Source organism: Ahaetulla prasina, chromosome 6, assembly GCF_028640845.1.
Source record: "Ahaetulla prasina isolate Xishuangbanna chromosome 6, ASM2864084v1, whole genome shotgun sequence".
Taxonomy (NCBI): Eukaryota; Metazoa; Chordata; class Lepidosauria; order Squamata; family Colubridae; genus Ahaetulla; species Ahaetulla prasina.
The window spans coordinates 76,705,362-76,731,377 of NC_080544.1; the positions used below are offsets into that span (position 1 = coordinate 76,705,362).

The window sequence follows — 26,016 nt, forward strand, 5'->3', positions numbered from 1 at the left end:
ACATATTTTTACATACATGTTCTTCAACATCACGTTATAGCTTTAGATGAACTGTAACATTATTGTTTAATTAGTTTGACATAAGTCATGGGTTTTTCCTTCCACCTTTTACTGAGTGATTTTAGCATCTGAGTTCTTCAGGTTTTTTTATTATATTAAGTCATCACTTTTCAGGAAATCAGAGACACTTGATTGAAAAACTCAATCAATTACTGAAATTGCACATGCATTGTTATCATCCCACTGCAATTAGTCACAGGAGTATTCACAGACCAAAAAAGGAATGTATCATGCAGTGACCTTGTTATGTAAGCTGAATAAACCAACAGGAAAAATAAAAAGTTAAAAGACACCTTCTGAGAACTTCATTTCTTCTCCGCAGAAAACCTTTTGCCCAGGATGATTATGAGGCATTCCTTCCTATCACAGCACTCACATCATGACTGTAAAGCAAGAGATGAAGGACAACTAAAATTTTTTAAACATTGCTGTGACCTCCATGCATAAACTTCTGACTTGTAGCAGAGTTAGATGGCTGAATATTTTCTGTAGTCATCAAATGACAAGCTTGTATATGCTGCATGACATTCACTTATAAGTTGTTGATATTCAGGGTTGAATTGATAACTGATTCATCATTCATACATCCAATAGCATGAAAAGTTGGTGAGTACAATTTGATTTGAAGGAAAAGTGGGTTAATCAAGAAACTAGAATGGACAGGGCAATCCTATGTTCTGCCACAATGAAGAGAAAAGGTATCCTGCAATCTTAAAATGCAGACATTTTCTTTAAAAAAAAAACCCATGATTGAACATATTTAATAGACATAAAATGCAGTTCAGGAAATAAGAAATTTTGTGAGGAAAAGTGAGAAATGCCCTACTTGTAGGTAAAGACTGCCTGGAACCTTAAAAACTTATTTTTAAAGAAATTATGATTTTTCGGTATATTTTGTATTGTATAAATATTGTATATTTCACTTGCATGCAACAGGTTTAAAACAGTGTAAAAGACCAAGTACAATAATAATAGATATGTTGAAAAACACGTAACCTACTTTAAATGTTAATAAAGTCAAATGTTATTAATACAATCAGCTCAGTGACAAATCTGCTATGTACATGCAATGAAATCTTGAAATCAAATTACTAAAGCCTAAATACAGTAATATTCCCTAGAATATAAAGGATTATAACATAGCAAAGTGATTACATGACGAAGCTTGGGGTTCTCATTCACTTCAAATACTGGTTGATGAAGTTATACAAAGCTTAGTTTAGTGTTTTTAATATAAAGATGTTCATAATACTGATTTACCTTAAAGAATGTAAGAATGACTGATACAACATGAAAACTTTGGAAAACTGAATTCTATGTTAATATTATGTATTATTTAGTGCCACACTATGTTAGCTTCATTGGGATTGAAGAAAATATGGCTTTCCTTAATATGTATTGCAAGTTACATTTGGATTTAGACTGCTTAGTACAACATTTGAACAGTACAAACTACACCAGTTGGTGTAGTGGTTAAGGCATCAGGCTAGAAACCAGGAGATCATGAATTTTAGTCTCCTGTTAGACATAGAACCAGCTGGTGACTTTGAGACAATCCACTTTCACTCAGTTTTAAGAAGGAGGCAATGGGAACCACTTCTGAAAAACCTTGCCAAGAAAACTGCAGGATCCTGTACAGGCAATGACTGAGAATCATGTGTGAGTGAATGGAAGAACAATAACAACAACATTGTAAATTGCTGCTGTCTCTTTAGGATTCAAAGCCATCATCCTATATTCTATACCTTTAGTCTTTTCCTATCTTTCACCTTTTCCCCCCACACCATCAAACAAAAATTAATAAGGGAGACAAGGAAATTTGAATTGTATGTTTTTAGTAAAACTATAAATTACAGTTTGTGTAAATCATTCAAAAGAGATGTTGTGAAACAGTAGCATGTACAAAGCACCTTTTCTCGAATTGTGAAAGCAGCAATTCTTTTTCCAGCTTAGTTTATCTCTATTTACGTGTGGCTGTTCAGGCATCTCACTTTCACCAAAACGTTTGTTAAGGAAAGTGGCTTTCCACAGAAATATTAGGATTTGTATTTAATGGTAAAAACGTGCTTTGGATTGTATGGAAAAAAGATCTTTCTGGATGAGGTTTCAGGTATACCTCATGTATTCCAAAGCAAATTTTGCTTTGAACCTGAAGTATTGCTTATCCATATGAATGATAATTTGGATCTGCAATCTTAAGTATTTGAAATCCAGAACAATTAAAGCAAAGAGACACATCACTGATGCAGGAATTAAAAACAAACAAGGTTGCTGATCCTTTTTTAGGACTAGGGTAAATGACTCTTCCTAATTTATAGTTTATTTTGTTCCTATTGGTTTAAATTCAGCATGCTTGAATTTAATTTATGTCAACATTTTCTTACTTTATGATTGGTATACCTGAACATTTATTTGGTATTTCTTTTGGTAGCGTTTTCCAATTTCACTGTTAGAATTGGCAGACAGTGCAAATGCTGCTATTGTTTTTGGCTACTTGGTTTTTCATATCAGAACTTTAAGGGTTCTTTTGCGGTCCAAACCTTTCAGTCTGAAAAAGCCAATGAAAAAAGTGCAATAATGTCTTCCTTTGGGATTTAATTGAACTCTGACAAGCCTAGCAAGGCCACAGATTGGTGGTGGGATGATTTAAAATGAAATACAGCATATTCATGTGTTCTCTGGCTTGTTTCATAAGGACTACACCATATCCCACCTGTGAGAATTTCACTGAAATTATCTTCTTCAACAGTTCAAAAATAAATTTCTCTTTCACCAAATGATTGAGAACAGATAGGGCAAAATGAGTGGAACTATTGTAAGATTTGCCTTTTACTCGGGCAGTGTAAACTTTGATTCAGTTCTATCTTTGCCGTTTCAAATTCTGAAATGTTTTTGACTATAATTTGTTAATTTTCAGCAGCATGGGATATGGTGAAAAGGCAAACAACCCTTCTAACTTCATGTTTGCTTCACTACTAAGCATATAGGCCTCAGTATTGTTGTTTGTTGTCAAAACTAAGAAATGAACTCATACTGAGGTGTTCTCCAAGCATCTAAATTTAAATATGACTATAATGGCTGAGTGTAATTAGAAGCTGTAATACTTTTTATATGAGGGTATTATCAATACATTCCCTTGAGGGTTGTTTTTCAGACTTGTTTTCTAAATAAAGATGAAATAAATAAACCCCAAAGCAATCTGGTAGCACTTTAGAAATGCCTCTACTCTACCTTATTTCCAGGCTCCCGGTCTCTAGTTTTTGACAAGAGAACTGAGACCCCCCACCACCACCAAACTATCATAATTTAAAGCCACCTCTTTTCATACAATGTTTCTCTTAACTGTGACACTTATCAAACAGGAAAATAAAGCAGCTTAATGAAAAAAAGTAATGTTATACTTATAATTCTGTACAGAAATGACAATGAGCTCTATATAAAAAAAAATTACAAAATAAGACATCCATTTGCAAAAAAAGGAAATTTAATAAAGATGTTCTGGATGTAATATGTTGGAAGCACGATGTGCAAAATTTAAAAATAAAGAATATTAAGATGCATAGTAAAAAATAATAATACAAGATAATAGTAATAAAAAAAAGAAATGCCTCTACTATTGCCAAAGCTTTCATGGATGACAATCAACTTCAATCAGATGCATGGAATTTATCTTAAGGAAAGGAACATATGGATTTGGTGTGAATACTTCCTTGAATGATAGCCAAGTTTCATACATTAATCCATATAGCACTTAGGTGAGATAGATAGTATAGAAATATGATAAATTCATAAATAAAAGAATAAATAAAACCATGAAATGTGTCTTTGTGTATATGTGTTTATATGAAACAGGTCACAACATTAGAAAATGCTTGTAAATTTAGACCTTATAAAAGTTCTAAATTAAATCAGTTGTGTTTGATGATAAGAAAGAAAAGCAATAGTCAATGAACAAACATCTGAAATTTCCAGTATTTTTCCTCAAGCAAAGTGGGAGAGAATAGAAAGGAAGAAAAAAAAGCTATTTCGGTATATAGCAATAAAGCTTATATTTGATGCAAACCATTTAAAACAGAGCTCACACAGCTAACAGCAGCCCAAATTGGAGCACACTCAAAAATACGTTAGAAAGTTTTAAATTCTATTAGGTCAGTGACACAAAGAAGCATGCAATGGATAATCCTCATTTTTTAAAATACAAAATCCAACAATTGCTCAAACCATTTTCAGCCTTAAATAAATTTGAAAAACCCAACGGATTTTGAATTGTTCACCGATTTAACAATGGACAGAAAACCAGTGAAAAAAATGTATGTGTGCATGAACTTTTTTCCTTTTGTCAACCCACAGGAAGTATTTCCCACAAGATGATGAATTCTAATCAGGAGGAGGTCACTTTGGGCACTTTTCTCCAGTACATTGAAGATATGGGCCTGAAGGCCTATGATGGCTTAGTTATACAGAATGCATCTGACATTGCTCGGGAGAATGATCGCATGAGAAATGAAACCAACCTGGCTTACTTGAAAGAAAAGAACGAAAAGCGCCGGAAACAAGAAGAAGCAATAAAACGGTAAGGATTGGTCTTTTCCATAAAATTAGGATCTATGGCTTTGTTAAAGGTCTGTAGCATACAAATGACACATGGTCTGGAAGAACAGCTGTAGATTTAATGTGCAGCTGTAAAAATTGGTTTAGTTATTTCAGTGAATTTTTAGAATAGGAATCAGGAAGTAAGTTTATGAGATGGGGAAGCCTAAAGAGCAGCTTTCAGTGGATTAATTAGATATTGGTAGCCTAACAAATCATCTTTGTTATCTTTGTTTGGAAAAGTTTTGTACTGACATATTACAAAAATGTAGTGCTGCTGTAGGCAAATGGATTAGGTCACTGATAGAAGAGCGTCTATTTGTCCAACTTAAATTACACTTCTTTTTTATGCAGCTGAGGATTGCAGGGCTATGTGGTGTGTCACTATGATGTTGCTGGATAGAGGCACTAGAACTTGGATCTATTATTTTAGCTATTTTGTTTCTGCTTTTTCCCTTCCTAAGTCAGAGAAAAACAATACAGTACTGTTGTAATTTGGTGATTTGCTATTGTGTTTTGACAATATGAATGTGAGGGATTCCAGGGCAAGCAAAAAGCAGAAATGGGGGCTCTAGGTAGCTAGTGGGCTATGGGTTCTCTATCTTTATCACTGAATGGCATGGAAGAAGGAAACGTCTAGCTTTTCTGCAAGAAAAACTATCTTCTCAATCTTGTCAACAATTATTATAATTCTATATGGTTCAGCTCTAATTTAGAGTCTTGAAAGTATACAAACAAATGCTGGCTATAACTGATTCAGGACTGCCAGCAGAAAGCCCCATTTCTCTACCAGCAATATCATGGGAGATCCTGGCTTTCAAACACCATGTTTGTTGTGGATTTCAAGGGGTACCTCTGCATCGAAAACACAGCAGTTGTTCAAATGTGTGTGCATAAGGACACATTTCATGAAGCACCTCTATTGGTTCACCATTCCCCCAGCTGAAGCTGCAAGGCTTCTTTAGGAGATAAGCAAGACTTTGCCTCATTACTGTACAGCCTGTCTTGGTGAACACAACAAAAAAGGCTATCATCAAATGGATGTTGAATTGAACTAATAATTGCAACAGCAAATCGGAATGAATGTATTTCCATGGACTTGATTACCAAATAATCGTATTCTAAAAATATATGGTATTAAACAGGAAATAAAGTTTAAATAATTTATTTTCATATTACTGTACCTGCCCATCTGACATGAAAATGACTATTGAATAAATAAATAAAAAACTCTCACTCATGGAAGCATAAACTACTATTAGAATCCGCTATGCAAATAAAGCCATATATTGTATATTCCCTATCACTCCATCATGTAAATCTTTTCATATGCAGAAAAATCACTGCATAGGTTACATGTTGACACTATGTTCCTTTCCTTTCCTTTCCTTTCCTTTCCTTTCCTTTCCTTTCCTTTCCTTTCCTTTCCTTTCCTTTCCTTTCCTTTCCTTTCCTTCCCTTCCCTTCCCTTCCCTTCCCTTCCCTTCTCTTCCCTTCCCTTCCCTTATAATGCTTTAGACTATGAAGACTGTGGGCCCAATAGGATCTGCCACTTTGCATCAGTCTAAGAACATGTACAGTAATGAATGTGTACAAAGTTCTGAATTCTATAAAGCGATTGTGTTACATGAATTGCAGCAGGTATGCCTTATTAGAAGCAAAGAATTCTATTTGGCTCTTTTCCTGATAGATTTATTCCCCAGCCTAAATTTCATTTGGATGTATTAAATGCTGAATTTTGCAACGTCTTCAGTTATAGTTACAATTGTGCACTCCTAAGGTATAAGGTTTATGACTTCCTCTTTTTTTGTGTTGTTAATTTTCTGGATGGGGGAGGGGCTTCTCTTATCTAATAGGTATATATGTGTCATATTTCTGATTAGCATACTGGGGTTCTCATTATAAAATGTAGAAAAGGGCAATGACAACAATTAGATCAATTTTAAATTTAAGATGAAATAAAATTAAAAGAAATGAGTGAAGTATAGCTCATTCTGCATATGTTTCAGAATTTCCCGTTCTTTCTCCTGATTAATATAGCCTTTGTGCTCAGAATACTGTTTGTGTACATAATCATGTTATTGAATAAGTTGACTTATTATTGAATGCTAACTTATTAATTTGTTTGGAAAAACATAGAAATCTAGTCAAAAAAATCTTTTATCTACAAAAGATAGGAAAATTTCCAAAGTAGACACCTATTCCTTCAGAGGAATCCCTTCAAATAGGCTGAGCATCTCTTCCTAGACTGATATTAAGTTTTCCCATGTTGTCTGGATTGAATATAGATTCCAATGATTAAAAACTGAGGTGGATCAGTTCCAAAGATCTGCTGCATTTTTCCCTGTATTCAAGTATAATATTCTCAAATATGTAATAGACATAATAGTATCTCCAACCATGTCCATTGTATGTAATCTTCAGCTATGTTCACTGTGTGGGATCTAAATGTTTATTATATCTAATTTTACATGCAAGTTTTACCAGAGCCTTTATGCTCTTGAAGTATTTCCAAAATAGCCTTCAATGCCAAAAACAATGTTCATGTTTATCTTTTAGAAGTGATGAATAATAGCAACCGTAACTTTTATAAATATTTAAGCCCAAAAGAAATCTTGAAAAGATTTTCTTGCTTTTGTTATTTACAAATACACACACAGATACACACATCACCCGTAGGGGTTAGAAGGGAATATTATATTTTTAGAAAGAAAGATAAAACCTAATACAAATTAAGAAAAAGTAAAGAAAAAGAAATAAATAAAAGAAAAACTAAAAGTGCAAAAAAACCTGGGGGTGGGGGAGTAACAGAAAAATAGAGAAGAAAGAAGAATACAAATAAATAGCTTCTTATCTTTTTTATAGCAGTTATAAGTACAATGATATAATTAGCTTTTATTATGCTGTCTAATCATCAAAAACATAGATATCGAGTTCATATTTTTTTCTATTTCATGCAAAAAGTCTATAAAGTGTTTCCAGTCAACAATAAGCAGACGTTGTCTTTTCTCTGATCAAAGAAGTCAATTTAGCAACATCAGCAAGTTCCATGATCTTAAGAGAGCATGTCTTTTTGAGTGCTTGATGGATTAGAAACAAAACAGTGAAACAGGCTATCTCCAGCCACTGCTGTCTGATGCACCATTATCATTGTTTAGTATCCTACAGCCATGTGAGAAACAAAATTAGAAAACTGAAGTTTGGCCTTAGTGGAGAGAGAGGCAACCTTAAGGCAAGAATGTACTTGAGTGTGAGTCTGTATGTCTTTGATCCCTCTTTAAAACTGTTCTTTTCAATGTGGCAGAAGATAAACAAATTATTAGGTATATGAGGTATAGTCATATGAATAATATGTAATTCATTGTTAATAAGCAAATTGAAATTGAAATTGAAATTGAAATTAATTAGGGGCCGGTTTAGCTCACGCTGGTAAAGCCTGTTATTAAGAACACAGTAGCCTGCAATTACTGCAGGTTCGAGCCCGACCCAAGGTTGACTCAGCCTTCCATCCTTTATAAGGTAGGTAAAATGAGGACCCAGATTGTTGGGGGGGCAATAAGTTGACTTTGTAAAAATATACCAATAGAATGAGACTATTGCCTTATACACTGTAAGCCGCCCTGAGTCTTCGGAGAAGGGTGGGGTATAAATGTAAACAAAAACAAAAAAAAATTATCCATCTTAAATTTTTCCGTGTAACCATCTTCTTCCACGTCTCTCATTTTTTGGAGTATGGTTACTAGTATGCCACACAAAGGATATCCTCATGATTTCCTTGATATTTTTATTTATTTTATTTAAAGCATTTATATAGCTGCGCATCTGATATCAACATAGCCCCCAATGAACAATTAAAACAACATCACTAAAATAACATAGTATATACATGTTTTTCCCAACACATTGTCCTCCATATCATCCTTCCTTCCTTCCTTCTTCACTCCTTCTCTCCTTCTCTCCCTCTCCCTCTTCCCCTTTCTCTAAAAATCACTTCCCTACTAAACTGAAGTGGAAAAAGATTTATTGAGATAACCATAAAGGAAGTAGTTTGAAAAAGAATGACTATATATTTGTGTAAAATGCATAGCCAGGAAAGGAAAAACGGCCATAAATTAGGCAGATCATTAAGCATTGAGGTCTGCAGCAGTTCAAAGTCAACATTAACATGGATTTTGTGGACTGAATACAGATGTAATTTTTAGGTGTTGCTAATATCAGTTGCCTTGGCTTTCCAAAACAAAAACAAAGAAAAATTATAACTTTTATATTTAAAATGACAGTAATTTGGATTAGTGCAAAACATTTACTGCATTGTGCATCATTTACAGATGAATAAATTTAGTTGTCAAAAGCTTGATTCTGTCTACTAATGTAAAGAAAGCACCATCCATTCAAGATATTGGAAGAAAAAAATAATATTTTTCATTTATCGATCAGGTCTTATTACTACGATTCCATGTAAATCCTTGCAATGCTGTTCTTGCTAGGTCTTGAAATAATTTCTACCTTAATATAATTTGAAATAGAAATTAGCATAACATTCTGAACCGCTTTATGATTCCTGTATGTAACATCGCTATAATGGCTAATTATTGACAACAACAGTACCATTGCACAGGCCCACTCTAAAAGTATTGTTTTATTTGTGTTTTTATCTTATAAAGTGAAATGAAATAATACATATCCAATAATTTACTGCATTTTTTGGACTATAAGACGCTCTGAAGTATAAGGCACACCCAGCTTTTGGGAGAAAAACAAGGAGAAAAAAAATCTGCCTCTATGTCTGCCTCCCAGCAATTTACCTCCTTGCAGCAAACAGCAAACAGCCTGGTCAGCTTCAGCACAGCCTGATTTAGCACAAGCATCTGATTAGTGGTTGGACTGGGTTCCCAGAATACTACCTATCAGCTGTTCCAGGCTGCAGGGATTGCTGCCGTCACCGCCCATCACTGCTGCCACTTATCACCACTTCTGTGCGCCCCATTTTTTTTTTTTTTGTTTACATTTATACCCCGCCCTTCTCCGAAGACTCAGGGCGGCTTACAATGTATAGGGCAATAGTCTCATTCTATTTGTATAGTGTACAAATAGTGCATCCCGTTTATAGCCCATACCATTGTGGCAGGGACTGATGCCGATGCCTATCCCCACTGCCTGAAACAGGTCAAACATGGGACACATGGAGCCTGAAAATGGGGTGTGCAGAGGCCAAAAATGGGGCATGCAGAGGCAGTGATAGGCAGCAGCAGCGATAGGTGGCAGTAATGGGCAGTGGCGATCCCTGCAGCCTGGAACAGCTGATAGGTGGTATTCCAGGAGCCCAATCCAACCGCCTATCAGATGCTTGTGCTAAATCAGGTTCTGCTGAAGCTGATCAGGCTGTTTGCTGCAAGGAGGTTAATTGATGGGAGGCAGAAGCCGGCGCGTGGGGGTTGGTGGGTGGGGCTTCGGCAACATTCGCTGTATAAGATGCACAGGCAGTTCTACCCACTTTTGGTGGAGGGGGATGGTGTCTTATACACCGAAAAATACAGTAATTTTCTTAGTTCCATTAACCTTGCATCCTTGTACCTTTTGACCCTAGCATTGGAAGTTGCAAGCATTAACACTACTTCTTAGTGAGCAATTGAATATAATTTCCCGCATGTTATTCTTGTAGCTCTATAAATAAATGGGTTAGGGGCTACTAGAAAGATAAAAATATGAAAACGGGATTAAAATACTCTTAAAAGTCAGTTGTAGAAAAGAGTGGACAAAGAGAACATTCAAGCAGCAAAACAATCCTTATAGTGGGCCATTTGTCCTATTTAATAGACAATATTAGTCTATTTGAAGGACTTTCAGGATAGTGACCTCTGAACAAAGATATTTTTTGCTGGAAGGACAAGTTTGGTTTTAAGATGAAGAATGAAAGAGGGAGCAGAGGTTCTGAACTTGCCCATCAACTGTCAATATCTTGACACCAAACTTATTAGACACATAAGTCATCTAGAGGTTTAAGGATTCTGACTATTTTTATGAATACATTATAAATGAACCAAACTGACATATCAAGAGTTTTGCCTGCTAAAGATTATATTCAATATGTATGTTCTTTTAATGATCTGATGGTGGCCTTTCATAAATATAATCATCAATTCATGAATCTTGATTCTTGTAGGTAATAATATAATATAGTTTCCTGCATATATCTATGTTTTATTAAAGGTAGTAAGTACAAAATTAAAAATAGGACTTTAGTTCCAGACATTCTATACTACTGTTGTCCATGTTCAGTGCTTATTTGCATCAATGTACTGAAATGATATTTACAGAATATTTTTAAATACTTTTTATTAAACTAAGATGTGCTGTGAAGGTACTTAATTAACGGTAGTTCTTGCTTAAAGATCAGTTACTTAGTTACCGTTTGAAGTTAAGCAAGATCCCCCAAAAGCAATTTACGAACAATTTTGAAATTATAATACAAACATCCCCTACCTTCTCCAGTCATTTGATTGCATTTTGGGTGCTTGGCAACCAGTTCAACTCAGTCATTTGCAGCATCCAATAATCTTCTGCCTCTGATTTTTACTAATATTTGCCAGTTTCCAGTATTTATTTTCCAGTAAAAAAAAAAAAGCACATAAGATTTGTTTTGCTTATTCCTCAGAATATATAGACAGATGTTGCTAAAAAGGAGGAACATTCTAACATTCATGAAGTTCTACTAATATTTGATATACTTACAAGTAATACTTGTAATACTTGATAATCAAAAGAGCTGGGGAGCAGCAAGAATAAATTCTAATTAATAGTTGCCACCTTAACGTCTTATGATCTATGACGAGTGAACATTGAAGATTGACAAATGTAGGAATATTTGCCATAAAAAGGTTAAGGTTCACTTCGCACATATGTGCTAGTTGTTTCCAACTCTAGGGGGCGGTGCTCATTTCTGTTTCAAAGCCGAAGAGCTAGTGCTGTCTGAAGACGTATCCATGGTCATGTGGCTAGCATGACTAAACGCCAAAGGCGAACGGAATGCTGTTACCTTCCCACCAAAGATGGCCCCTATTTTTCTACTTGCATTTTTTATGTGCTTTAGAAATGCTAGGTTGGCAAAAGCTGAGACAAGTAATGAGAGTTCACCCTGTTATGTGGCAGTAGGGATTCGAACTGCTGAACTGCCAACCTTTTGATCGACAAGCTCAGCGTCTAAGCCACTGAGCCACTGCGTCCCTTTAATATTTGCCATAGCATTATTATTATTTACTATCTTTAACACTTTCATATCTTTTTCATCAAAAATATATATAATGAAAATGATAAGTGTTAAAAATGAAAGAAATTATAAAAGCTGATTTAAAGAGGGAGAAGAAATGAAAATAGGTTTTTGAGATAGACATTGTGAAGGAAGGAAAACACTAAGGATTTTAGAGATGATTAACACTGCGATCCTGACTGTAGACTAAATTCAATGAAAATAAATAGAGCATTGTCCTAAATGGATGTGAACAAGCAATCTACAGGCTATGAATGAGATCCATTTTTAAGTCTGTCTCTAAGTCAAATTTGTAGGTAAGTCAAAACAGGTACATATGGTTCTTATCTAATGTCAGTTAGTCAAATATTAATTCAAAGCATATATTTTACCTTTATCTTCAAGCAGGCATCAGGAGCTTTTCTTTTTCTCATCATACATGGCCTTACAGCATTTGAGGCTCTTGGTAACTGTATGGTAAATTTTGGTGAGCCTCTCTCTGTATTAGGATTTTCCTCTATAACTTTGCAATTCCTGCTTCACTGAAACAAAAGGCTTCAGATAACTCTTTTGGTTCTAGAGTTTTTGATCCCATTTTTTTTTCTCAAAAGCTATCGCCTGCTGCTCTGATGACTTTATTATTTCTACTTTATTTTCAGTTGTGATCACTTTCCTTTTCTTTCATGCTTCGCTGGCACTTGGACTGGATTTATGCTTCGGAGGGATAGTTACGAGGGTAAATAAGAGAGAAATGATCATTGAAATGGCAGGCTGGCTTCTTCCTTGAACCAGGGAACCGCTGAAGCCGCACGATATTTTCTGAGTGTCATAGAGTGTCATAAAGTAGTATGTGGATTCGTTATTATGAACCATTATATTTAACTCATTTTTTTTAACATAATAGGCTTTTTTGGCAGTTTATTCATAAATGTGAGTTTTCTGTAAGCTGAAAATTCTTAACACAGAACTGCCTATATGAGATTGCACATGAACATATTTCATATTTCACAGACATATTTCTGGTTATAAAGTTATCTAGCAATATAGCTAGTGGTATAATGAGAACATTAATAGAAGGACTATAAGCACTGACCTACTGGCAATCTAGTTCTAAATATATTTACACAGAAGTAAGTTCCACTGTTCTAATGATAGCTCACAAAACCACACTCAGAAAAGACCTATCTAAAGTCCAAGACAAAATAGAGAAGGAAGACAACAGCAATATAGTATATAAAATAAATTGCAGCAATTGTAACCAATTCTATGTGAAACAAACATGAAGGCAATTAGAACAAGAGTTCATGAATATTAACTAGCAGTTAAATGGCATGACCAAAAATTCAAGGTGCTAGTGGTCACCTTTAAAGCGCTCCATGGCTTAGGACCGGGCTATTTACGAGACCGCCTTCTGCCACCGATAGCCTCCCAACGACCTGTGCACTCCCACAGAATGGGCCTGCTCCGGGTGCCATCAGCCAAACAGTGTCAGCTGGTGGCTCCCAGGGGGAGAGCCTTCTCTGTGGCAGCACTGACCCTATGGAATGAGTTACCTCCAGGGCTACGCCAACTTCCCGACCTCCGTACCTTCAAGCGGGAACTGAAGACTCTACTATTCAATCGGGCAGGACTAGCCTAAATATTTATTTTAATTTAATATTTAGTTTAATTGAATTTTAATTGAATTTTAATTGTACTAATCTATTTATAATTTTTAAATTCTAAGGGTTTTATATCGGTCTATGACCGTTTTAGTTTAAATTGGCCTGTTAAATATTTCATTTTAAATGTATTTTAAATTTGGGATTTGTATTGTGTATCTATGTGTTTTAAATAAGGCTGTACACCGCCCTGAGTCCTTCGGGAGAAGGGCGGTCTAGAAATCTAATAAATAAATAAATAAATAAATAAATAAATAAATAAATAAATAAATAAATAAATAAATAAATAAATAAATAAATAAATAAATAAATAAATAAATAAATAAATAAATAAATACCTGATCTCAAACCACACTGATAATAAACAACACTAGTTCGATTGAGAAGGGACAAAAATCATTGGCTAACACCTGCCACACACATGCTAACACCTGCCACACACATGAATTTATTGAAGCCTAGTATTTTACCAAAGGAGCAATTAACAGGCATATTGATCTAGATCCAGCATATGAATACGTAAGAAACTAGACCATTTGAATGACCAATCAACAAGAAAACCAATCAGTTGCTCAGAATTTAAATATAGCTCCAAAAGAACAACCAATCACATGACCAACTGTCTAAACTGGCACCAAACAAGACATTGATAAGCGAAAGAGAATAGGACAAGAAAATCCTGCTGATGATGTTACCTAGTCTGGTAATGAAATGTTCAGAAACTAAATTGAAAAAAGCTTGGAGTGCAAACCACTGCTGAACTCTAAAACCCAAGCTACAAGTATTTTCTATTATTTCTAAGTTCCACTGTCTCTAGAGATATCCGCCCAGTCTGCTGCAAATGGCCACAATGTTCCAATCTGAGTGAATAGCCTATTTTAACATAAGTAATTTCTTTAAAGTTTTAGATTATAAAATTAAGGGTGGAACGTCCTTTGAGCCAACATTAGTTCCTGGCAATTTCATGGAGTCATCCATGCTGTTTCATTGGCAACACCGTGGATTTAATCTACCAGTGCCTTTTGGGCTGATATATAATTTCTCATTCTAATCTATAGCCTTGGTATTAATCTCACATTCAAGCATTAATCAGTCTTGACTCTGTTTAGTTCCCAAGCTCAGAGGTCAGCCAGATGCTGAATCCAGTAATGAGGTGGTGATGAGGCTATAGGATGATATGACAGCATAAAAATGCATAGGCCACTTTTATAATTTAAAAATTGCCACTGGCTAAGATTTGTGCTGAGTGAATGTCAATGACAGCATGCTGTGAATTAAGTCTTCCAGGAATCCGACCCTGTAATCTATCAGAGTGAAAAATGTAAGCAGTAAGCTTGCAATGGCTATAGTAGCACAGCAATAGTGTGGTTTTGTATTAGGCTAAAAACCAAACCAGGATTTTAAGCTGGTGCTAGTGCTATGATGAAGGCAAAACAGCTGTATAGCATATAATATTGGGGGGTAGGGCTGTGGGACTGGGGAAAGGGCTAGGAACTCTAATATTTGGTATAAAATATAACCATGGGATTTCATCCAACAATTATCGTAAAAGAATAAACCTGTTAGCATCCATTAGTTTCTCAGTTTACATGTAGCCGAAGCTTCTATGTCATTGCAAAGAGGTAGGTGGAATCATATGTCAAAAGATATAGATAGACTAAAACACACAAATTACTTACTTGTCACTTTAATACTTTTATCTCCTGTGTCAATTTTCATTAATTATTTGTTTTAATCAAATAATATATACCTATAAACAAATCATGATACAAATAGAAGGAAATGTCAGAGTATTTTCCATGTTCTGTTCAGTTCTATGACATCACTATACAGTAAATATACTCCACATGCTATTATCTCACAGCCTAGAGATTGTAGATAGTTTAATTTGGATTTGCTGCTTTTTGTAGATTGCCTTTCAATTATGAATTCACTGCATTTATAAATAACTGACATGATCTAAATGACTAAGCCTCCTTCCAGAATGCTTGCATCCATATGTCTCTCCATATGTAAGCCAAACTGAACTGTGACAGCCCTAGCAATGTCTTTATAATCATCATACTGAACCACAGAAAAAAAAATCACTAAACTTCACCAATTTGGAAGGAACATTTAACCTGATACTCCCATAGATTTTTTTTAAAGGAAATAACACAATACCAATTGAAATAATTAAGGCATGCCAGAGAAAGTGGGTCTAGAAAGTCCTAAGGTGCCAATTTGGGATGTGAGTGGATTTAACTGGAACTCTAGTTAAATGATTCCCACAATTAATCTTATGGAGTGTGACCATATTATATGCAATTATATGCAATACTAAGACTAGTGTTTTCAGCCAATGTCCAAAACATTTTATTGCTATTATCAATCATTTTAGTCATAGTCTTAACTTGATGAGCTCATGCATCATTGCTTCCTGCTGCCTCATTAAGTGTCTCTTATATTTATCTGTGTATGAACTATTTTCATTAGCTTGTTTGTTTGTTTGTTTTGTTTACATTTATACCCCGCCCTTCTCCGAAGACTCAGGGCGGCTTACAGTGTATAAGGCAATAGTCTCATTCTATTTGTATATTTTTACAAAGTCAACTTATTGCCCCCCCAACAATCTGGGTCCTCATTTTACCTACCTTATAAAGGATGGAAGGCTGAGTCAACCTTGGGCCGGGCTCGAACCTGCAGTAATTGCAGGCTACTGTGTTCTTAATAACAGGCTTTACCAGCGTGAGCTAAACCGGCCCTTACTCCTGGCTTATTTCTAAGTAAGTATAAACAATTTTAGGAAGCCAAGAGACTGAATAAAACAGAACTTTATTTAGTTGAGGGACAGGAAAGCCACAATTCACAGTACCAGAAATCCATTGAACAATCATTTGTTTCAGTGGGAAATGAACAAAGACTGTTTAAACCATCAGATAAATGAAGCATTAGCATTATGAAAAAATATGAATGGGACTGATTTCAATTTGAAGAAAATCCAGAAAAACCTGATAGAATTATCTGACTTTCTGGTTAGAATTTGACAAGTTCAAAATTTAAATGATCCATATCAATCCTGATGCAATGTCACATGGATCATAAAAAATAGAGTAAATTAAAATGCCTATTCAACACAATCAGCAAATTTTGAGCTGGACATTTGAAAAATTTAGATCCTTGTGATGATGTTAAAAACTTGGCATGAATGCCAGCTGATGACATTGAAACTCTATATGGAACTGCTACACTTTCTACATTCCCCGTCCCTTCCCAATAGAATCAGGCATAACATCAGTGAAAATCTAATAATATTTTTTCATTCTCAAAATATTGGTTAAATGAAATATTTGCCTCTGGTGCCTGCTGTGGTATCAGTCATTAAATGGAGAGCTGCTTATGTCATTAGCATATCTCTACCAAAGAAAATCTCAATTATAAACACACAGATGAAGCACAAGAATGGAGTATCTTTTTAAAAAAAAGGCATATACAGCTTCAAGAACAATGGGCTATATGCTTTTACTAAATATTTGAATTCTAGTGCAAACATATAAAAGATATAATATTTCAGTCCTAGTTATATTTCCATGAGATATGAATCACAATATTTTTGGGCTTCATCTTTGAATTAAAAGCTTCAGTATCCATAATCGTATCCTTCTTAAACAAATAAGTATAATTCTTTTTGGCCATCAGATCCATTATTTACAATATTATATATCTTGATTTCCATTAGACAAGTTATTACAGTAACTGTCAAAAGATAAATAAAATGATTTCAATTTTATTGCCTATTGCCTTGGTTAATAGGTTCCTGAATGGTACACCTCACTTAAAAAGTGGTTATTCTGTGGTTGTGTTCTATTTATATAATATGCTTAAAAAGTCAAGTAAACACTTAGCAGATGCATTCATACAGTGCACTATGCTTCGGATATTTGTGTTTTAGTCTATTGTACATATGTAACTTATTTAATTGCTTAATGGTTCAGTGTATTTTGAAAACCAGAAAATAGTTTTCAGTTTACTGTCTCTTGATTCTGAGATCCTGTCAGCCACCTGTTGTGTAATGTGAAAAGTGTTAATGGAGCAATATCCTTTTCATATATAAAAGCCATAGAGCTGAAGAGGTTATTTAGGGCATCAATCCAACTCCCATTGAGTTCAGGAATCCAAATCAACGCAGCCATTACATATTCAGTCTCTGCTGGAACAAATCCATGAAGGGGAGCTGATCACTTAGGCACTTACATGGTTCTACTGTACTTACAATATTTCCAATACCTAATGGGATTGCTATTACCAGCATTCTAACTCAGGGAAGATACTGTTGTCTATGAGAGAACACAACTTGGTTTTTGTCAATGTGTGATATTCTTTCTGGCATTTCATGAATGCTATCACATCCCCCCACTACCATCATGACTTCTCAGTATTAAAAACTGACTGCCTTCAAATTCTCCTTGAAACATGTAGTTTCTAGTCCTTTTGTTTCTCTGAGCCTACTATAATTTGTCTAAAATCTTAATGACATAATGTCCAAAACTGGGCACAGTACTTGAGAAGGCATCCAACTTACAAAGTAAAATGCATCTGTTATATACTGTAGTTTAGAGCTGTATGTCTATTAATGTTTAATACATGATCTCTGCATGTCTATTAATGTTTAATAATACATTACTGTTGACCTATATTCCATCTGTGTTCAGGTAAAATTCTAAAAACCTTGTTCATTAGTACTGTTACCAGGTCAAGTATTCTGTCTCCTATATTTGTGTGTTTGACTTCTTTTCCTAATTGAAACATCTTCAGACTACAATTATACTGAGGAAGGCATGAACTTAGCAGTCCATCTAGTCTCCCCTGCATCAATCCCTCAATACATGATTCTTTCACGCAGAGTTGCTTCTCTGTTTTAAAGTCCTTTATAACTGGGCAACTGGGCATCAAATCAAACCACTAATTGCCATCATTCTTCTAGTGGCATGTGTAATTGTGAAAAGTCCATATAATTGTCTACAGTCACAGGATTGGAATACTCATATGCATTCCCAAGAAGTATAGTGCTAAAATCTGTATGGTCTAGCTGTTCTAGGCTTTAAAGACCTAGGACTGTGAGCAAGGATGATGCATGAACTTTCCAGAATATTGAGTACTTTCAATCCCTCTTTCCTTGGCATGGTTATTTTCTTTTGTGGGTTGTTTCCTTATTTGTTTCCTTATTTCCTTAGTTTAATACTCCTGTAAGTCATCCCAAGTCATAAATGGAATGAATTAAAATAATTTTTTTAAATGAACGTGTGTTTTGTGGGGCCAAAATTAGCTTTGCTGATGTTGTGAGTATTATACATTTTATTTATATTTTTATTTATTTATTATTCAAACTTATATACCGCCCTATCTCCCAAAGGACTCAGGGCGGTTTACAGGCATATAAAAACATCAATATACAAATTAAAATAATCATTAAAAAACTTATTATAATGCCCAATTATTAAAAAACAGAAATATAAATATTAAAATCAATTTAAAACCCCTCTCAATTTAAAATCTAAGCCAGTCCTGCACAGATGAATAAATGTGTCTTGAGCTCGCGACGGAAGGTTCGAAGATCCGGAAGTTGACGGAGTCCTGGGGGGAGTTCGTTCCAGAGGGTGGGAGCCCCCACAGAGAAGGCCCTTCCCCTGGGCGTCGCCAGACGACACTGCCTAGCTGACGGCACCCTGAGGAGTCCCTCTCTGTGAGAGCGCACGGGTCGGTGAGAGGTATCTGGTCGCAGTAGGCGGTCCCGTAGATAACCCGGCCCTATGCCATGGAGCGCTTTAAAGGTGGTTACCAAAACCTTGAAGCGCACCCGGAAGGCCACAGGTAGCCAGTGCAGCCTGCGCAGGATGGGTGTTATGCGGGAGCCACGAGGGGCTCCATCTATCACCCGCGCAGCCGCATTCTGGACTAACTGTAGCCTCCGGATGCCCTTCAAGGGAAGCCCCATGTAGAGAGCGTTGCAGTAATCCAGGCGAGACGTCACGAGAGCGTGAGTGACCGTGCATAGGGCCTCCCGGTCCAGAAAGGGGCGCAACTGGCGCACCAGGCGAACCTGGTAGAACGCTCTCCTGGAGACGGCCGTCAAATGATCTTCTAGAGACAGCCGTTCATCCAGGAGGTTGCGCACCCTCTCCATCGGGGCCAATGACTCGCCACCGATGGTCAGCCGCGGATTTAGCTGACTGTACCGGGATGCCGGCATCCACAGCCACTCTGTCTTGGAGGGATTGTGCTTGAGCCTGTTTCTCCCCATCCAGACCCGTACGGCCTCCAGACACCGGGACAGCACTTCGATAGCTTCGTTGGGGTGGTCCGGTGTGGAAAAGTACAGCTGGGTGTCATCCGCGTACAGCTGGTACCTCACACCGAACCCACTGATGATCTCACCCAGCGGCTTCATATAGATGTTGAACAGAAGGGGCGAGAGGATCGATCCCTGCGGCACCCCACAAGTGAGGCGCCTCGGGGCCGACCTCTGCCCCCCTGTCAACACCGACTGCGACCGGTCGGAGAGATAGGAGGAGAACCACCGATAAACGGTGCCTCCCACTCCCAATCCCTCCAACCGGCGCAGCAGGATACCATGGTCGATGGTATCGAAAGCCGCTGAGAGGTCTAATAGGACCAGGGCAGAGGAACAACCCCTATCCCTGGCCCTCCAGAGATCATCCACCAACGCGACCAAAGCCGTCTCCGTGCTGTAACCGGGCCGGAAACCGGACTGGAACGGGTCTAGATAGACAGTTTCATCCAGGTGCAAGGGAAACTGATATGCCACCATACTCTCTACAACCTTCGCCGCGAAGCGAAGGTTGGAGACCGGACGATAATTACCTAAAACAGCCGGGTCCAGGGAAGGCTTCTTGAGGAGGGGCCTCACCACCGCCTCTTTCAAGGCGGCCGGAAAGACACCCTCCACCAAGGAAGCGCTCGTAATCGCCTGGAGCCAGCCTCGTGTCACCTCCTGCGTGGCCAGCACCAACCAGGAGGGGCACGGGTCCAGTAAACATGTGGTGGCATTCAGCCTCCCCAACAACCTGTCCATGTCCTCGGGAGCGACAGGGTCAAACTCATCCCATAAAATGTCACCAAGACCACCCTCAGCCGTCTCACCCGTATCACCGCAATCTTGGTCCAAACCATCCCGAAGCTGAACGATTTTATCGTATAGATAACCGTTAAACTCCTCAGCACGTCCCTGCAACGGGTCATCCCGCTCCCCCTGGTGTAGGAGGGAGCGGGTCACCCGAAACAGGGCGGCTGGGCGGTTATCTGCCGATGCAATGAGGGAGGAGGCGTAGCTACGCCTCGCTTCCCTCAATGCCACTAGGTAAGCCCTAGTATAGGACTTCACTAGTGTCCGATCAGCTTCTGAACGGCTGGACCTCCAGGAACTCTCTAGGCGTCTTCTCCGGCGCTTCATCCCCCTCAGCTCCTCGGAGAACCAAGGAGCCGGTTGGGACCTGCGCCGGGTCAGAGGCCGCAAAGGCACGACCCGGTCTAAGGCCCCCGCCTTAGACGATCACATCAAAAAGACGATCACATCAAAAAGTTGATCTTTTGCTGTATTAAATGGTCAAACATAATTAAATCCTACTCAGTACAAACTGTGCAGGTAGCCAACATAATTTAAAACATATATACTATATCCTGGAAATATTAGTGCATAGCACTGTTATTTTATTTATTAGATTTTTTTTATCCCACCTTTATCACTTTATAAATATCACAGGGTGACAAATTGACTTGAAGGTCACCCAGCTGGCTTTCATGGCTAAGGCAGGACTAGAACTCCTGGTGCCTGGGCCTGCAGCTTAACCACTACACCAAACTGTCTCTTCAGTGACAAAATATGCATTTTCACAGGCAAAGTGACCTGAGTGTTTGAAAACGTCAAACAGTTTAGAATTTCAAAACATTATGGTTTCTAATGCAAAATATAAATTAATTTTTAATATAATAAAATAATGTTATATTTTAAATTAATATTATATTTTGTTGAAAGAAAAGATTATTAAAAAAATCTTGATTGCCAACTAGCCACATGCTGAGTTCAGAAATAATGTTCTCATTAATAAAAGAATCTATCTAGCAAAACAGCAACTTCTATTTGCTACAATATTAGCAAAAAGCAGCTCTGATCCGTTTGCTTGCCAAATGTTGTTCAGTTGCTTTCATAAACGACACACTAATAGCTTTCATTACTTGCAACTTGCATTGTAGACATTGGGAAAAGAACTGTGTTACCCAACTGAGTGAGTATAGAGAACTGTGAACTTGCCCTGCTGTTAATCTATTTTTAATATTATATGTGTATATGTGTGTGTATGTATACACAGTATGTATTTCAATTTTTATAGTCATCCAACTCAAAATTATGACTTTGGCAGCTAACAAAAGTTTAAAACACCTTAACAACAACACAACAATAAATAATGGTATAATGGAAGTAAGAATGCAGAGGTAATGGAGCAATAGGGGAAACACTGAACTCTCTGGGGCTTTAAGAACTGTTAAATACTAAATTGCATTACTTAACAGTGGCACTACCATCACTATTGTTTCTTATATTATAGAATCATGGAAAATAAGTTTGAGAGGAGAGACTGAAAGCTTCAAACACTGGAGATAATCTAATTCAATTCCTCGCTCAGTATAGGAATTCATTTTTACAGCATCCCCAATAGGTGACCATCAAGGCACTATTTCCACATTGCTAGCAAAGGAGAATCACCCCTTTAAGGAAGGCAATTTGCCCCACTGGTGAATAGGTCCTGTCATTATGATTGGTTAAAACTCCAAGTGACATATAATTTCTTGAAACCTTAAATCCACTGTTTCTTGCCCTGAATAACACTGTCCATCTTCTACATGACAGACCTTCAGATATTCTATTACTTTGCAGTCTTCTCCAAACTAAAAACATTTAATGCCTCCAACAATTCCTCCTAAAAACAGCCTTTTATAATTTTGGGGTTTTTCTTTTCTTTTCTGGACTTGATCCAATTTCTCAATGTTCTTCCTAAAGTGTAGTTACTGTAACTGATCTCAATATTTTGAACACAGGGACAATAATTTTCTTCTGCTTGACACTAGGAAATGATAGTGTTTTTTAAAAATTGAAAACTGACAACTTAATACTAAAAGCAAAATCAAATAACGCTGATATTCAGCAGTAACATACATCTTCCCTCCCCCCCCCAAAAAAAAGATTCAGGGAAAAAGGAAGTCTAAGATATTTATTTCTGTTCATGAATTCAATGAGTTAAATATTGAAGAAGATCACATGCTCAGCTGCTTCTTGAATGATTAAAGAATGTCAATGGAAGAAAATAATGATGGATAACACAAGCTATTTCAATTCTTTGGTTCATAAATCTATCCAAACCTGGGGTTGTGGGTTGTTGTTTTTTTTGGATCAATCTATTTTTTTAAGAAATCGCAATTACACAAACGTTATTTTTAAAAATCTTTTAAATCTACATATAGTATAACCAAACTTCCAGTTTATACACACATTGCATCTATCCAGCATTTATCTATCTTCTGATACATGAGAAATGGATTTCCATCTGATCCATGATCCAACCTAATCGTATTTAAAAATTCAGAAAATGTAAAATCCTAAAACTTCACCATGGAAAAAAGAATAAGTTGGTTTTTCAGAGGCGTTTTGTTTTTGTAAGGTAAGTTGACCAAAGAAAATGATGTGACAGCAAAAGGAAGCAAGCTGAAGTCAGTCCCAAAAGACAGCCAAAGTAGAAGAGAAACAAAATACAAGGAAGGTAATTAGAATAAAAAAGCTTTCAGTGAAGGATGTGGATTAGATAGGAACAAAGTAAGTATCTGGGTCTAACGCAGTAAAATGCAGTAATAGTAATAGCCATAGCACTTAGACTTATATACCATTCCATAACACTTTACTGTATAGCACTTTCTGAACAGTTTACAATGTCAGCATATTGCCCTCAACAGTCTGGGTCCTAATTTTACTGCCTTTGGAAGGAAGGAAGGCTGAGTCAACCTCGAACCCATCAGGATTGAACACCAGGGTGTGGGCAGAGTTAATTTGCAATACTGCATTCTAACTACTGCACTACCAGGACTCCTTGGCTGGCAGAATCAACTGAGCTTTCACTGAATAATTCAGTATATCATTCTAGAAGACCCTTGATTTGAGTCTCCTTATAACTAATGTGTCAGGGTTCTGACCAATGTCCTAATTAAATTATGATCTTCAAGCCAAGCTTCAAAAGAAATCCAGTTATTTATTAGGAGCTTCATGATCCAAGTGAAGCCAATTCTGACATCACTTAATTTGCTCCTTGGCTCTGACCCTGTTTCCCCCTCCCCCCAAGGTGTGTAATCAGTCACATACCCCAACGAAGCAATTTCGTGGGTTGTAGAAGTCACTCCCTCCGGCCACTGTGGGTCCCCCTGGAGATGACTTGATGTTGCCGCTAGAACGTGCTTTATTTTGACTGAAATGCAAGTTCCTCAATGCAGCTGCTTAAATAAATAAATAAATAAATAAATAAATAAATAAATAAATAAATAAATAAATAAATAAATAAATAAATAAATAAATAAATAAATAAATAAATAAATAAATAAATACATTTTTTATACACTGTATAGTCTGTACATCTGACTCCCAAACAGATATCCTCCAAATGCATCAATTGTAATAATTTCCAGCCAGCATGATCAAAAACAACCACTTTATTGGTGATTACTAATTTATAAGAATACAAAAAAGAAATATATGTTATTTAGTTTTGTTTTTCATTTTTGCATAGCTTCCTTTATATAGTGCTTATTGGCCAAGTTATGTCCAAAACAATAGAACATTATTGTGTTTTATGTGAATAGCACTGCTTGTTAAAGAGAGTATTAAAGTATTGAAATCTTGAATCAACTGATCAACCTAATTACCTACCTACCTACCTTCCCAAAGAGAGAAGTGGTGGGGGAGGGATATGAACATTATTACTATTTCATACTTTCCTTTTCTTTACACAAAGCTGAATCATTTCTATGAAAACTCTTCCCTACATTCACCAGAAATTTTGTTAGTCTGTTAACTGGAAGAAGTTAGAAAAAGAAATCTAGAGTTTTCTCAGGGGAATAACAGGTTTTTAAATTCAGTAACTCCAAAGTCCTTTCAGTACATCCCAGACCATTTTGAGAGCTTCTAGTTAGAACGAGAACTAGTTAATTTATGCCTATTGAATTTCCCTTAGGTATAATTAGTAGGGCTCCTTTCTAATTAGCCAGAAGACACTTGGGTGTTGTATACATTACTTGCACTATCTCATCTATCGGTTTAGATTGGTAAATTAATCAATATGAATAATATTAAAGAATATGGTTATAGAGAATATCATTATGAGTGTTTTTATACATCCTTAGTGTGAGAAAATATTTCAGTATTTTGAACAATCATTTGCTGAAATTATATTTAATATTATATGATCCATTGTTTGACTTATCTCCAAAAGCTCAAGGTGTCACATAAAATATTCTTCAGTTGTACATTCCTTCACATCTACCGGTAAGATTGATTGGTCTGAAAAATATTTATTGACCATTATAAGCCTTCTGAAATAAGGTTTGGCTTTAGGTTTCCTGAGATGTGGTCCAATTTCTTAATTATTGGAACACATTAATTTGGTATAGATAGATAAATATATGATCGATACAGACAGACATACAAATAGAAAGACAGATGATAGCTAGCTAGCTAGCTAGATGATAGATAGATAGATAGATAGATAGATAGATAGATAGATAGATAGATAGATAGATAGATGATAATAGTGTTTTATTGCATAATACACACACACATTTTAACATTGCTTTTATCCAGATTGTGCAGAGGTCATTTATTTGTGATGGTATGCTTGTATGAAATTACGAATACATGACATTCTAATAACTATTTCTATATAGTATTGCCTTAAAGTTGATAACAGAATTATAGAACAAATAAGTCAAATTTTGTTAGGAATAGAGTTCCTCTAACCTGATATCCATTAAGGTAAGCTCTTCAAATATGGGTTCTGATGGTTTTCTTCTCCTTATTTCTTCTTCTGGCTAGCAGATAACCCCCATGAAAAGAACTAGATTTGTGTGACACTCAAAAGGAAATACTCATAATAGCTTCCTTGTCATAATTAGTGAACAAGACCTGAGTTTTTTGTTTGTTTTTTTGCAAATGCAAAAACTGATTAAATACTCACATTGTTTTCCCTGGTTGATTCCCTGTTTTCTTCATTCTGGATTTCTTTTAAATTATGAAACAAAAAGCTTCCTCAGATAACCCAAATCTGTACAAAACAGATATCGATTGAATAGTGTGAGAATGGCAATGTGTTCATAATACATGTTGAAGTAGACCAAGCAAAGTACAACTAGATAGCTCAAATGCTT

The 26,016-nt window shown here is 36.3% G+C and overlaps 1 protein-coding gene across 1 annotated transcript in view; it reads left to right on the plus strand.

Moving 5' to 3' along the window:
* NYAP2 (neuronal tyrosine-phosphorylated phosphoinositide-3-kinase adaptor 2) overlaps positions 1-26,016 on the plus strand; it is a 269,362-nt gene that overhangs the window by 103,835 nt on the left and 139,511 nt on the right. The window contains exon 2 of the mRNA XM_058189134.1: positions 4,411-4,633. Within this exon, the coding sequence (XP_058045117.1) occupies positions 4,411-4,633 (223 nt within the window). The remainder of the gene's footprint in view (positions 1-4,410; positions 4,634-26,016) is intronic.